The sequence below is a fragment of the Varanus komodoensis genome, unplaced genomic scaffold (genome assembly GCF_004798865.1).
Source record: "Varanus komodoensis strain SLA01 unplaced genomic scaffold, ASM479886v1 scaffold50, whole genome shotgun sequence".
Lineage (NCBI taxonomy): Eukaryota > Metazoa > Chordata > Lepidosauria > Squamata > Varanidae > Varanus > Varanus komodoensis.
The window spans coordinates 2,473,985-2,489,926 of NW_025336088.1; the positions used below are offsets into that span (position 1 = coordinate 2,473,985).

The 15,942-nt window shown below is 49.2% G+C and overlaps 1 protein-coding gene across 1 annotated transcript in view; it reads right to left on the bottom strand.

The window, feature by feature from the left end:
* The window catches only part of STAC2 (SH3 and cysteine rich domain 2), a 31,318-nt gene extending 15,890 nt beyond the window's left edge, over positions 1-15,428 (bottom strand). The window contains exon 1 of the mRNA XM_044447098.1: positions 15,160-15,428. Coding sequence (XP_044303033.1) covers positions 15,160-15,255 — 96 coding nt within the window. The 5' untranslated portion in view covers positions 15,256-15,428. The remainder of the gene's footprint in view (positions 1-15,159) is intronic.
* Positions 15,429-15,942: the final 514 nt, after the last annotated feature.

Sequence of the window (15,942 nt, forward strand, 5' to 3'; positions counted from 1 at the left end):
GGCACCTTTAAAATGATCCAATTTACATCCAAAAGCTTTTAGAATCTCAAGAGTAACCCTCTACTGCAGCTTTCCCAAGTGGTACCTTCCAGAAGTCTTGAACGCAACTCCCATCTATCCCAGCCAGCATAGTCAATGGTCAGGAGCACTGGGAATTGCTGTCCAAAATATGTGCAGGGTGCCAGGTTGGGAAGGAAGCTCCAGTGCCTTAACATCAGCACCAAAACGACAGCGGAAATAAAGCTAGGATAGTCATTAATACTCATCAACTAATTCTAACTGCAGGGGCAGGCGTCCTACATGTCTAGGGCTCTAGTTTAATTTCTAAAGCTCTCTTGCAAGAGTGATCTTTTGCTTCTCTAGCAGTCTGCTGGATGGGGGCGGGGATGAAGAGGGAAGAGAGAGAAAAGAAGGTGACAGAAAAAAAGGGAAAGGGCTGGCAGAAACAGAAGAGGAGTCCTGTTGTCCTGTTAATAGCTTTGGGCCCGCCCCCATCAGATTACAAAGGAATATGACCCTTGACAGAAAATAAATCACTTCTGATTTATTGAATAACTATATCTATTATTAGAACAACCTAAAGATGAGGAGACAGGATGGAAATTTATAAAAGGATGGTGAGGAGAAAGAAACGGCTTCCTTAAGGCTCAGATTTCCCAGAGACCTTCTGCTTTTGTTTGGCTTGTCCAAACCCCTCGCAAGAATGGCTTTGTTTGGGTGCTTTTGGAGCTCAGCAAAGGCAGCATAATGGCTAGATTGCCACACCAGAATTAGGGAGAAGCAAGTTCAATTCCCTACTCAGGAATCCCACTGGATGACTTTGTCCTGTCCCTGGCTCTGGTTCTAACCCACCTCAAAGCAAACATTGTCCCCTTTCTTGAATTCTTCAGAGGAAAGGGGGGATATCAGCAAAAGAAGTTAACACATAAAATGAAGGAAGCAGTCTTAGTGTTACTGGGCACCAGGTATAATGCAGATTGCAGGTGTTGAGAAGGTGCCAATTCAATCAAAGGGAACTAGTGACTGGAGATGGTCTCTGGACAACTGGACATCTCTCTCCCATTTTTCAGTGTGATACCCATCAGAGCATTGGGAAGGTGACTGCAGAAGCATTCCTGAGGTCCTAGTGCACGAGTAGCCATTGCTCCGATTGCTGAAGTGTCTTTTTCCTCCATGGACTTCAGTCTTATGTAAACAGAGCAAATCTGGCAAAGGCGTCCTAAGACGGCAGCACACTCTCTTCCAAGGAAAACCAAACCTCACAGAGCTGCCTTGGGAGCGCTCAGTGCATTAGGGAAGGGCGGGAAGCTCAAGAGAACGGAACCCAGAAGCAGAGCTACTAATTACAAGACAACAACCACTGAGAATATGCAATTCTGAAGGCAGTTTATGACTGTCATCAGTGTGATGGGCTCCTTTTCAGCCAGCTTATTATTGTGCTTAGTGTTGATTGCAGAAATGTGATTTAAAGCCAGGTCCAAATCCACTTTTTTCCTTGGGTGGCCAAAAGTGGATGATGACGACGGGAAGCACTGGGCCGAGGACAGTGGATTGATACGGGTGGAACAGAAGGTTAGCTGATCAGCTGTGGAAACTCAGGAAAAGAAATGTCTACAACTGACGGGGAGTATATTGGAGATATTTTAGGGGAAGGAAATGTCTGGATTCAGAGAACTTAGAAAGGAAAACAAAAAAGCACAGGTTCCCACATTGGTCATAAAAAAAATCTCCCAATGGCAATATTGTGATTAGGCCATTCTAAAGTTCAAAAGAAAGCGTGTCAGGTTTTTGTGATCTTCCAAACTCTTCAGCAGGCCAGATGGTAAACAAAGAAGAAGAGCTAGAAAAACAATCTGGCTGATGCCGGTGCTGCGGAGTCTGCATTTAGTTCACAGTCTTAAAATGGAATGAGGAGGAGGTGGCAGGTGCTTTTTAGGTGCCGCGATGGTTTTGGGTTGCACTTAGGATGGATGAAGAAACAGTTGACCTTCCTTGGGTTCAAGGCCATTCCAGCATTTGACGGCTGGGTGGACTGCATTCGGTGCATAAAGCAGCTAAGTGGTGCACAGCACAGAAGTAAGTGCAAGGACAGGCGAAGTTCTTCCAGGCAACTTCAGCATCGGGCGGCTGTCGCACTCCAGCTCTTCACATGAACCCAGAATGGTGGCTGAGCCAGCTACTTCTGCAGACTTAGGCAAAAATTAATCCCCTCACCCTCTCCTTGCAGGGATTTTTCTACTCCATTCAGATGCATAAAATTTGGCAAAAGGAGCTGTGTGCACAGGGGAAGAGATGGAGAGTAACTTCTCCCACACTTCAGTTTATGTTATTCCTGGGGGCAGAGCTCTGAATGGGAAATCTGTCCCATAGCTAAAGGGTTTGCCCACAGCCCCTGGAGTCTGGCTGACCTGGGCAGATTGTGTGTATCGCCCTCTAGTCAGGCTGGCTCTGGAGCCAGGGCTCAGCCCTAGAAAGGGAGGGGAGAGCTGCAAATGGACTTACAGCATTTATGGCTAAAAGGAAGATGGCTTCTTAGAGACCCCAGGCACCTGTTCTGTGGGGGACAGAATCCATGTATTGCACCAGCTTGTCACCATCCAAGCACACATAACACACATTTCTTTATGTATCCTTCTCTAGTTAATGTTATAGTTTAAAAAATCCAAGAAGAACCCAAAACCAGTTTAAATAGCAACTAAGACTTGCAAAGCACTTAAAAACCTTTGAGAGCATCAATCCAACCATCACCCTGTCAAATACAGGGTCATTATTCTCATGCCTTTGTGTATAGACAGATGCTAATTTACTGCAAACACACAAGATGAATTAGGTGACCAACATGCCACCAGTAACATTTCGTACTGAATGCAAGGAGAGAGTGACTTGGGATCCAGCTTGGATTGTAAGAATTTTGCCATGGTCCATATGAGGGTTTTTCTTCCGCTTCTAGTCTTAGACATGTGCAGAATGTTGTCTCCCTCAATGCTGATTGGCAATCCTGAATAACCACTCTAACAAGTTGGAGGCAGGGAACATTTTTTTAGAAGAGAGTCTTGGAGGACTTTCCGAGAGGTGCATTGCTCCCTGTGGTATACATACACTTTTCCTTTGCCTTGCTGTTGCCTCTGGATAAAGAGAATTTGCAGATTATTGAAACTATAAAAAGTTGTGCCAGAAGCAACAGTGGGATTATATCCAGCAACAACAGCATCTTTCAAATAACATTCAGCCCTTTGAAAAGCCTGCAGTTGTGTTCACCAACCTGAATGGGGTAGTAGAACCTTAAAAAAAACCATGACAAACACACAGATTAAAGCAAGTGTGGAACTCTGAACTCTCTCATCTGCAAGCCCCGATTCTCTGATGCCTACAAAGAGCAGGCGTTCTGCATCTTATTTGCTACTGCTTTGCATATATCAGGCCTGGCTTTCAAAACTTCTCAGCCTATGCAGCTGAGTCCTGCTCTCTCTAATTAAGCCCAGTATGGGGAAAGTGGGGAAACAGCAAAAGAATGCCTTCAAGTACAGGGAAGCATGCAAGAGAGAGGCAAGGTGAAAGAGACAGGGAGTGAGTGTGCACATCATGGGGCTGGCTTTTCCTGCATCAGCAGGGGACCCAGCTGGCGGTGCAGTCTGAGCTTAAAAGCTTTCAGCTTTGCTTACTGCTGATGAGCTGGAGCCACTGGAGCGAGAGAGACACTGCCCTGTTCCAAACCTGGCCAACTAATGCAAGCTGCCACCCCTCATAATGTCCCGAGGGGATCTTGCTAGCTCAGGGAGGAAGCTGGAGCCCACTCTGGGCCTGGACTGCGCCCCTGAGCAGCTTGCCCACAAAGGACTGCCAAGTGCCCAGTCTGGGGTGCATCTGATTCTCTGCCAGTTCTATTCCCACCATTTAGCCTCAAGAGACGCTGTACAGACCACAGAGGTGTCATCCCTGGCTAATGGTCTAGCAAATCTGGATTAGATGAACAAGGCAGGGTTTAAGGAAACACAAAGCTGTGGTGGGCAGTGTAGGGGCTGCCAGCAAAGTGACGCCTGCTACACTGAGAACAACCTAGCCATGGAGCTTTTCCAAGCACACTTCTGCACATGTATAACTCAGTGCAGCTAGATATGCCAATGGTCTCTCATTTAAAAAGAGCACTTGTAATATGAATCATCCGTCTCCTTAGAGGACGAGTTTGTCCACAGCTGCTAGCCATGATGGCTAAATGGAGCCTCCATGCTGAGAAGCAGTATACCTCTGAGTACCAGTGCTGGACAAAGAATGACCAAGGGCTGCTGCTATGGGCCAGAAAATGATGTTGGAGTGTGTGGATCTGCTTTGGTCTGCTCCATCCAGGCCATTTCGATGAACAGTTGGGTGAGAGTGGTCCACACCCACCTTCAAGTGGTGGTGGGTTTTCGGGAGGCTCTGCGGAAAGGCCATGGGCTTGCTGAAGAGGAAGGGAGAGGCTGTCCCAAGGACTGCGACCGGCATGGGCCGGAGGGCGAGGTGAGCTTGGGCTGCCGCTGTTTGTTTCTTTTTGACCTTGCTCCCAAATTTGCAATAGTAGCCTGCTTGGCATACTGACCCATAGCAAATGAAGCTTTTCATGGTACAGGGTGCAGAAATTTCAACGTACTAAATGTGTGTGCATCCTGCTGCCTTAAATACCTTTACTGCATGAGGAATTCTAGCAACGAACGCAGAACAGGGAAAGATAACTTTACGGAGACAAGAGTGTGGAGGAGAAATGGAGAAGGGCTGATACGAAGCAGCTGGGCTCAGGCAGCTTGCAAGGGGCGAAAGGGGTGTGTGAGTGGATATTCCTGAAGAGGTGCAAGCTGCGAGAGAAGACAGGAAACTTCCACTTCAGCAATAGCAAGTTCACGGGTGCGTCGTGTCCTTTCTGTCCTGGCTCATAGTCAGGATGGGAAATGTCACAACAGAGACCCTTGAAGCTGGGGAAGGGATTCCCATTGGCTTTGTTTTCCAAGACTAGGCCCTGCAAGGCGTCACTAAGAACTGGGGAAGGGATGCCACAGTGTATCTCTGAGGCCACCGTGCAAGCGTGTCGGCACACACAGATCTCAGGTGAGGATTCCTGTTCCTCTCATTTGTAAAACGAAGCATCCGCTAGAGAGACATACGCGGTGCCTGTGAAGAATTGAATACATGCTCGGGCTGCAGAGCTGTTCCAAGTCAATGCCTGGGTTCCTTCCCAAGCCTTCCATTCTACAGAATCCACATGAGCTTCGGCTGACCAGCAAAGACAGATCCAATAAGATGCTGCTTAGACAGGAGAAAGTGTGAAAAAGAATTTTGACAGGAGGCAACAAAGAAAGACATTACGGCTTTTCTCTGAAGTATGATTGCGATAAGAGATACAGGAAAATGAATAACACGGGGTTGTACATGAGCAGGGGAGAGGTGGATAATTAGGTCGTCTTTCATAAGCACTGCCTGCTATACAGGTTAAAAACACTTGTCTGGGTTCGCCAAAGAGGAAGCAATAGTCCCTAGAATCTAGTGGAAGGTATTGTGAGCCATACAGAACTGCAGAATGTGAGCAGCCTGCCAGTGGGGAGCAATAAAAGCAAAGTGAATTCCCCCCACAGAGGGAAATTTGTCTTTCACCCATTGGCTCTTGTTCTTTTAAGTAGAGGCTCAAAAAAAGTTTGCCGTTTCCTGCTTGAGATGGCTGAACAGAAAAATGGCTATTTCTGCATTTTTCACCTTCCGTGACGATCCTAGGAACTTGCCAAGGCACTACAAAACCCCCTAATATTTCTTGACATGCGGCTCCAGCCCCTAAGAGCTATTTTTAACCCAGCTGCTGTGAAAACAGCTCAGCAAACAGAGGTCTCATCAGAGACTCAGCTCTCAAGCTTTCCAAAAAAACTTCTTCCCCCATATTTATAACACCAAACAATGTTTAACTTCCAGTGGTGTATAACCTCCCTCCTCCCACACAAGCAAACATAGATTCACAAGGTGACAACTTTAGGGATGCCTTTAGCTACCCTTTTTCCTTCTCCTCCACATCCACAATTGCTGGATCCCGCTGTTCCCCTTGTCCCAGCATGTTTGAGATACATAATTATCCCACGAGAATCCATACCAATTTCTGCTTCTGTATGGTCTTATAAGCAATATGCAGTGTCACCCAGCAATTCTATTTACTAATCATGGGGAGGCAAAGAAAGTTTTGAACTGGCATCATTTGTGCTTCAGTGACCTCCAGCGTGGCTTATTGCAATGTGCTTTTTGGGGAGCTGTCCTTGAAGACAGCCTGGAAATTTAAGCTGATTGAAAATGTGGCTGCCAGGATTCTGAATGGAGCCAGTCCATCTGATCCAGATCACATGAGCTCACCTTATGCCAAATTACTTCCAGATTCAATTCAAGGTGATGGTTTTGACTTCTAAGATACTAGATAATTTGCAGACAAAATATCGAAAAAATCATCGGATTCCACATGAGCCTATGTAAGAATAATATTCAACCTCAGAAGCTCTGTTTTCATTCCTCCCACTATTAGAAAGGAACTCGGTTCACATTCCAGCTTATAAATCAGGGAGCATGTCATGTCATGCAAATCTGCCATGGCTTATTCAGGGTAGTCTAATATCGCAGCTTTTGCGCTCATAAACCACCTCAACAGGCCATGCCTGATTGTAGAATTTGGTAGCCACCACATGGCTTGTCCTGTCACTGAATCTGGATGACACAATGACCAGTTAACCCGAACTATTACTGAGCCTCCTGACAAGGGGGGCAAGCAATCCTTGCCTCTCTTGCCAAGCAGCCGTGGGATGAGCACTGCTGGCAGCCAACCCTAAAGTGCCTCAGTGGCACCTGGGGGCAGCTGTCAGAGGCAGCCATGCCAAGCACTTGCTGATGGTGGCCAGCCAAGCCCTGCCTGCTGTTCTGGGCCAGCAGAGAAATGGAACTACCTCCAGCTGCCTCCTCTTTCCACGTGGCCTGAAACAGCAGGCAGGGATGGCAGAAATGCAGGGGAGGCTGCAGCTACTTCCCCTGCACCCCACACAGGCTGTTTTGGGCTGGTAGCATCACCAGGAAAGAATCTTGCTCTTTGCCAAAACCGCCAGTCCTTTTGGCTGGATGAAAATCGGTTTCCCCTGATCCCCTCTCGCTCTGGCAAGTGGCAGCAGGGAGCGGGAAACCTTGGTGCTCCCGACAAGTTCTCTAGGATGCCTGCCGGAGGCCCAGGGGTGGCGGGGGAGGGTGCACCATGCCCCCCATGTGTTTGGTTGTATGTTGGGCACCTCATGGGCAGGTTGTGCATAAGCTCACACAGTGTGCAAACCTTCCTAGGGACTTTTCAGTTGCGGTATTGCTACGCTCAAGATCTAGAACAGCTCGTCCCATCCCTGATCACTTAGACTGGAAATGACAATTCCACTGCAGTGGGTTTTTGGGAAAGCTGTTCTGCAGATGAATGTGTGCAGTTACCGCTGCCCTGCCCATCTCCATGGCCTGTCTCTGCTCACATGGAAGCATCCAAGTACCCCAATCCTTGCCAGAACAGCAGGGTTTTTTCCAAGTTGTCCCATTTGTGCCTGCAGCCCCCCAGCCTGCCTGCACTATGTAATGAAAAATGATGAAAAATGAACTGGGGACGGGAGAGGCGGTGTCCCAGCTGCAACTATATTCAGCAATGGAACAAGATCCTGCAGGACTCGTTTGCACAGAACATGCAGCTGGAGAAAAGCGGTGGCAGAAAAATACTTCTTACCAAGAACCAAGGTGGGGATGGGGCATGAGTGGCTGGGGTCGTGACCCATAGACAATGAGGGTGGGCATGGAGCTGCAGTGTAATCAGTTGCTAGGCAGGGTTTGGGATGGAGGGAGGGAGGGTGGCCTTCTGCAGGAACCACACAATCTGTTGCCAGGCAGATAGGGTACAGTGCGTAGCCCTTAATTTTTCCAGCAGCACCTAATATGCCTGCAACATGGCTGGGTCGAAACACAGGTTTGTCAGTGCTGTGCTTCCTTTTAAGGTCCCTGAATTTTCCAAGACTGGGCCCAGTCCCCTTTCAGACTCCATAGCCAAAGCCTAGATTAAGCCAGAGCATGCCAGACCTTATCATCAGAAACTGTTTGAAATACAAATGTCCTCCTCTTGGATGCACAAACTAATTACCTGACCATGGGGCAGGGCTAAAGCCCATGCCTGGTATGCCACCAGGCCCAGATTCCTTCCTCGGGCTCTCCAGGTTAAGGAAGCAGGACTCATACCATGGAGAGCCACTGTTGGCACTCCTGGGCTAGATGGAATGACCAGATGGAAGCCAGCCTAATATCTTTGTAACAAAAGAGCACCCTTGAGCACAAGCAAAGTGTAGTTCTCTCACCACCAAGCAGCCCAGACATCACGAGATTCTAACACAGGCTGGAGCTCAAGAATAGGCAGGCTTGCAAGATCCGCTAAGCCCCTTGGGGATTTTAAGCAGCTACAGTGGTTAACTTGCTAAGGGGTTCCCCTGTGTCCGCAGCTCATTGGGCACAGCAGGGGAGGGTGCCTCTTCCTCCGCCCTTGGTCCTCTTGCAGGTCTCCGAGGAGACACTGCAGACAAGAAGCACCCGCCAGCTGTCCTCTTGCACGCCTGCAGTTGCTGAGACAGTGGGATGGCTTGTCGGCATCTGGATGATGAAGCAGGCATTCCAGAGGGAAGGGCCTTGTGGCACCCAGCCTCCCCCGAGGGATTCATTCCTTCAGGGATGCACGTAGCTTGGTGCCGCCGTAGGGGTGAGCCAGCAGCTTGCGCACTGGAAAGTCAGGACCAGCTTGCCCTCCCTGCCTATCCCAGGAACTCTGTGAGAAAGCAGAGGAGGAGGAGGTGCCTCCCATCTCTTCCCTCCATTTGGGGTGGGTTGGGATGGGTTGGGTTGCCGAGCCGCTCTGCTTGCTTTCCTGGGGAGGGAGTCAGCATCAGCTAGAGCCCCTTGGCCAGGGCGACCACACTTTTTTGCTGCTCCTGCCAAGGGGTTCTACAGCCTCACATCTTGACGGTGTTTTTCCTTAGCATCTGGGTCCAGACCACACGCTGAGCCACAGGCAGGGGATTAACAACACCACTACAAGCCATGGCTGGTTAGGCTGGTTTACTAGCCAACGTGGAATGGTTGATAAGCCACCCCCAAGCATCAACAGCAATTGCATGTGAATTTTAAATTAAAGGCTTCCAACCTACAGAGCAGCAAAAAATTCTTGTGACTGTTCTGTTTGATCCTTTGCATTGCAGGAAAGGCCACGGAAATATTTCCCTTACACACTGGCGACATGCTGGACCTTGATGTTCAGTGTCTTTTCCCTACATAGACGTTTTGGCCTTAACTCAGATCAAGAAAAGGGAAGGCCCCCCTCCCCATTTTTGCCTCTCCCCAGCATAAAAAGCAAAGCAGCACACTTTAAAAAGCAGCTGCCAAACCCTTAAAAATATAAACAAAATCAAAACAAATTCAGACGCGTTGGCAAGAAAACCTTATTAAGAGAGGAGAGGCTGAGCTGCTCCCTCTTGCTTCTCTTTTCCACTCCCTTTTGAGTGTTTGCTCATCTTTTTTAATAATAAAAAGCCAAATCTCCCTTAAAAGGAGCTGCACCCTGAATACAGGGCAGGCTGCAAAGGTCTTAAAAAGGGAAAGAAATTATTGAGCCAGGAGGGGAAAGCGAAAGAGTATTTGTGCGCCGTTATTGCTCTTGGGGTTTATTAGCCTAGCAAAGTGAAACTATAGCATTGTCGGGTGCTGGCAAAACTGTTTCATGTGGACCAATTGCCTCTGTTTGACAGGACAGCCCTTGAAGCTTGCGGATCTGTGGATGGTAGAATATGTGGTCCATCTTTCATCCCACTTGGGGAAATAGGGGAGATGCTTTTTGAAAATGGCAGTAGCATGCACTCTTGTCCATTACAATTCTTCCAAGTTTCACCCGCTTACTCTAGTCTGCAGAAAGGGGATGGCGACAGATGCATATTTATGCACACATTGTCAGTGCTCTCACATGGACACAAAATGCCATTGTGCTGCATAACCCCCTAGCCAAATAATAAGCAAACACATCCAGAAATATTTGCTTTTATGCATCACATGCCCATCCCACCCTTCCTCCAGGAAGTTCAAGGCAGCATGCATGGCATCCCTTCTCACATGACATTTTATTCCCACAACAACCCTGTCCAGCAGGCTAGGATAAGAACCGGGAGCTGGTCCAAGGTCACCCAGAGAGCTTCATGTTTGAGTGGGGATATAAGCTGTGTCTCCCCACAGTCCACGAACCATTACATCATTTCGTTTGGGTTTGCAGCTATTCTGTAAGTACTACAACCAGCTGCACAAGGAGATTAAATATTCTGTTTACCACTGCTTAAACAAATGTATTTAGGTGCTCTTGAAAGCCAAAAAGTATACAAAGGATACACTTTTAAGTGGGACCAGCAGCAGAACAGAGCTGCATGACATGTTCCTGTTCAATTTTATGTGATTTTTTTTGCTGTAACCCACCCAGGGAGCCTTATGGCTAATGGAGCAGGTTAGAAGTTTAATAAATAAAAAAATAAAATAAACTTTCCTTAACTTGCTTTGAATCATCATCATCATCATTTGCTTCTCTATCACCTGTGCTCCTGGGCATCCCCTTTAGGATACTCTGTTCCATTCTCCCTCCCATTTTTCCATCCCAATAGTCAACACTGCATCATGAGTTTCCCCCATTTCACTTTACTGTACCCCTAAACATCCTTTGTAGTTCTGGGAAATTTGAGCCCTTCCTGAGCCTAATGATATGCCCTCTTGTGTGTAGATGGTGCTCTTTTAGTTAGATAAGCATCCACAGTGGGAGAATTAATTAGCTACCAGGATATAGCTGCAACCTGGCACCCTTCAGATATTCCGGGTCACCACACGGCAGGACTGCCCAGTCCAGGTCTGCTGGAAAGACCTCCCTAAAAGTGGAGAGGGAGGCTTTGAGGTTACCCATCCTCACAACTAGTACCAGGATGGCAGATTGACCAGGCACGCTTTTCCACTCCCTGCTGGGCAGTCATTTCCCCCCATTAATTTGCTAATATGCAAATACATAGCGAAATTACTACAAGTATGCCTTATGTAAATCTGTTCTCTTGTGTTCTCCTTTTTGTGATGATGCATAAGTAACACCCTTCTGACTTCATAGCACAAAACAAAGTGAGGCAGATTGTAAATAAAAGGTGAATCTGCATGTGCTTAGAATCTTTCCTTAACTGTATGAGAACAAGGAAACCAGTATTCCGTTCCGTCCCGTTCCATTGGTTCCATTGCCTGCCACCGTGCCCAGCTGGAAAGGAGGACCACTGTGGCAGGTGTCAGAAGCAGTCTCTTGCCCGCCATGGCCACCAGCCTTGAAACGTCAGGCAAGGATGGTGGGGAGGATCTCAGCAGCGAGCGGATGCCCTCCAGGCCCAGCTAAACATGGTCACCCTGCTGAGCAGAGCAGTGACAAGCCATGGCACCAGACGGAGAAGTGAGACCAAGCGGAGTGCAGCTCGCCCCGTGCTGCTGTAGCCACCAGCCCTTTTGGTGGCTGCCTGGGCACTTCATGGTAGCTTGTATTAGTGCTTATCCAGAGCTGCTTGGCCAGAGCATCAAGCCAGGTTCAGACGCCATGTGAAGCTGGAGGCAAAATACTGTACAATAGACCATGGCTTTTCACGATGGCTTATACGCCAACCTTACAGTACCCTGACAAAACCATCCTTGTTTTAGACAATATGCAAAGCCACAGCCAGTCCGAATCAAACCGGGTCAATGTTCAGGTGCTGCTCGGGCACTTTGCGGTGGCTGCCATCGGCACTTGCCCAGAGCCACTTTTAGAACTGCAAGAGTCTTGTGCACTCTTGCCAAGCAACTGTGCAGCAAGACACAAGAAGCCACCCCATGGAAAGCACGCCAGATTCACACGACATGCTAAGCCACCTGCTAAGCATGTGCAAGCCCAGTCATGGACATTATACAGCGGATGCCCTTTCTGCCAGCGCTACTTCGTGCAACGGAGCAGGACGCCTTGGGGTTAGTTTAGCAGAACAGCCTGGGCAGCTTCAAGCTGTTTTTAGAGCCAGCCATAGGCAAAAGTTTCTCAATAGCTGCTCAGGACAGTCATATTTGTTTGGATGCCAGCTAAATGTCAAGGCAACCTGTGGCACATCTGTTTGACTGCGCTGCTCAAGGCTGCAAGAATCTCTCCGGCTGGTTCTGCATTTCACACATGAGGTGGCAGCAAACTGGATTTGCCAAAGCCATCTGGGACTCTGTAAAGCATGTAACTAGAGAACACACAAACCGTTCACTTGTAAGTCTATAAGGTATCTCAGGGCTGGTTCACACACATGCTTCTTTGATGGAATCAAGTGACAAATTGCATGTGTGGATGAATTTCCACAGATCAGTCACCACAGACAGAGTTTTCATATTATCCAATGTCAGGTCCAACACAACACTTCCCTAGGGATGGTAGCTCATACATTCAGTGGGCTGGGGATCATGGGAATGGTAGTCCAGTGCACCTGGAGCTGTATTGCAAACAGGGAAGCAACCGTGGAACTCATCTTGCAGGCTTTGTCACAGAGGAGGCAGGGAGCATGATACGGCTTTGCAAGTGAAGGAGAAAGGATGAACACTGCAAAGGAATGATAGTCACCCCCAGTGCATGGGCTTTAGAGCCGTCTGTGAGCACCCCACCCACCCGCAAACCTGCAGAACGCTGCATCTCTCTCCCCACAAACACATGTGTGGATGTTACTGCCTGGGGAGCAAACTGCAGAGTAAAGTAGTGACATGTTTGTTCTGTTTGTGTGAGACAAGCTGTGTTGGCTATAACACGCACTTGGCGGAAATGGAAACGGCAGGATCAGAATTGCAACATCTCTTCCCCCTTGATTTTCAAACCACTTACGATTCCAGAGTGATGAACTGCCAGCTTCATTGTGTTGACATCAGCAGAGATACTGACATCAAAGTAGGCAGAAAATCCAGCCCGGACTCACCTCCTTAGCTCATGCATATATGAGCATCAAATTGGTGTGTGGGTGGAGTTCCCATTATCAGAGCTTTTTTTGTTTACGCTTCCTTCTTATTTCTTACGTCATAGGCCAAATTTGGACAGAAACTGCAGGGGATTCTTGACTGCATTTGCAGTTTTACATCAACAGGGCCCATCTTTGTAATTCTGAACGTGGCACCAGATTGTCCCTTATGGATAGGGCAGATGTGGGGCTTGTTTGAATCACCATGCCCCAGAGTGTAGCAAAAATCTATCTTCAATATCAGTGTTCAGGAATCCAGTAAGAAAGAAAGAAGCAGATCTCTGGCCATGCGCTGAACGCATTTTTACACTAAATCCAATAGAGGAAAAAAAGAGCTGCTTCTTCCAACAGGGTGACTTTTAGATAGACTGGATCACTTCCATCAATGGCATGCCAGCTGGGGCTTGTAGTCCAGCACACCTGGAGGGCACCAGGTAGGTGAGGCTGACATAGAGAATTTGCCTGCCAGAACTGAGCAAACAACCGTCAGGCCAGTAAACACCAGACACCACTTCTTGTTATGTGACATGTGAGCACTGAATGCCTGATCCAGAGCCTTTTCAGTGTTAGTGAAAACTAGCAACCTCATGCACACCTTTTATGGATGGACCTGTTAGCTAGGAAAGCTAATGAAGCCAGCATGTGAAGAGGCAGGATTTATTTCTCTGAACAAGGCCATTGTCACCACTTAAATGCCTCGCTTTGCAGGCTTCTAAGAAACATCCAGTAGCCTTGCTGCTCAGATGGAGCACTGGCACAGCAGGGCAATTTATTCCTTTAAAAAAATCTACATTTAGCGGAATACGCTGCGCCCCCATCCTTATGCTCCCTTGCCTTGGGGCTTTCTCTGCTAAAGAACACAACTATTATAACAGCAATGCTGCAATTAAAGCATGTGCTAAGAAGTCACACTGCTGCAGTGAGACACACAGACCCACCAGGCGAAATTGCTGGTTTCCAACCCTCCCCCCCCACCAATTAAAATGTTATTATGCTTTCCACTCTAGTAACCTTTTGGAATGCCTTTCCCCTCGAGCTCACAAAAGCACATGGAGGTGGTAGCAACGTCCTTTAATCTTTATCGAGTCTCCTGCAATATTTACGTTTGCACCCAAGACCTGGCATTGTGGCACCTAATTCCCTAGACTTGCATAGACAGGCATGTACTGCCAGATTTTATGCATAAACAAGCCACTTGCCCCTTCCGTGGCTGAGGTCACCTGGGATGAAGGGTGATGGGAGTTGAGGGAAGAAAAGCAGTAGAAACCCGCCATCCATTTACAAGGCTGCATCTATTGAGAACGAGGATTGCAAAGCCCAAATCGCATGCACGAAGCGGTGCAACGTATACAGAAGGAATGCACTCTTGCTGACCTGTGATGGGTCCTTTGATTTATGATAAATGCATATCGTTCGACATATAAATACCTATCCCACGTAGACTTTTACATAAGCTGTCCCTTACTTAAATGTCAAGCGTAAACACAGACGCGCGCGCGCGCCTGCTCGCCCGCTCGCGCGCGCGCGCACGCCAGCCAACATCCCGGCCGGGCAACCCGCTAGCGACAAGCAGCCTCTCGACTAGTTCATCGAGGGCGACTCCCGCTTTCCCGATCCTAGCGCAGCTCCCCCGCCGATCCGGCGCGGCGGGCAGCCCGGAGCGCAGGTGCCGCGGGAGAGGCACCGCGGGCGCGGGCGCGGGGGCCGGGGGCTCGCTCCGCGCGGAGACTGCGGTAGCCACCGGCCCGATGCAGCGCGAGCGGAGCGCCTTCGGCACACGGCTCCGGGCGCACTGCTGCAGCGGGTGGGAGGGAAGGGGCGAGGCGCTTGGCTGGCGCGGAGAGGGGCGCGGAGGGGAGAAGCGGGCGGACGCGAGCGCCTGGAGGAGGCTCGCTCGAGCCCAGGCGGTGCGGGTGGGTGGCGTGGAGGCCACGGCTTGCTTCAGCCCCGCAAGCCTCGTATTGCCCGCTCGCTCGGTCCCGGGCGCCGGCAACGAGGAGCGGGATCGCTCCAGCGAAAGAAACGGCGGTGGCAGAAAGTGTGCCGAGCCGTGCACCGTTTCGCAGGAAAGGGAGGACGCGGCGATGGTTACCTTCGTTTCCTGGAGGCTCGACACGGTTCCCGGAGTCTGCTGGGCAGCATCCGAGTTGTGCTGGGGCTCGTTTTCTTTCTCCGTTATTTCGGTCATGGCGAGCCCTGGGCAATTCCGAGCTGGGGATCCGGAGACGGAATGGGCGAGCTGCACTTCTCGGGTGGTTCTGGATCGCCTCTCGCCCCACCGCTCCTGCCTGGAAACAAAGCCGGCGCTTTCCTCCCCTGGGCTGGAAGCCTAAGTCTTCTCCCGCTCGCTTAATCTTAATCTCCCAGTTAGATTTATTTGGGGGTCTCTTCCCACTTCAGGGGAGAAAAAACGGCCCAGTTCGTCGAAACAGCGACGACACGCAATAGACCCGAGTCTCACTAACTCCGCCGAGGGAGAAGCGGCACCCTCGACCTGCCTTTTACGCAAACCCCAGCAAGAGCCTTCGCCACCCCGCGTAGTTTTGTTGTGGCTTCCCACGAGCTGTGCGACAGAAATGGAGCAGAGCGTGTGGATTTCCTCTCCCCTGCCCGCTTCCTCCAAGTTTTGATTTCAGGAGCGACTTGGCTCCTCCCGTGTGCGTGTCTGTGTGTGTATGTGTGAGGGCAGAGGATATATATATTTATATACTCGTATATAATCCCTTTACGAGTGGTTCATTAACCTCGCCTTTTCTTTTTGATATGCTAATGAGGAACGCAGGAAACTACTCTCCCATTGGCATTTTTCAGCCAGAAGGGGAGGAGAAAGGAGGGAGGGGTGGGCCCACGCTGAAAAGTTAGACAGGAATGATGA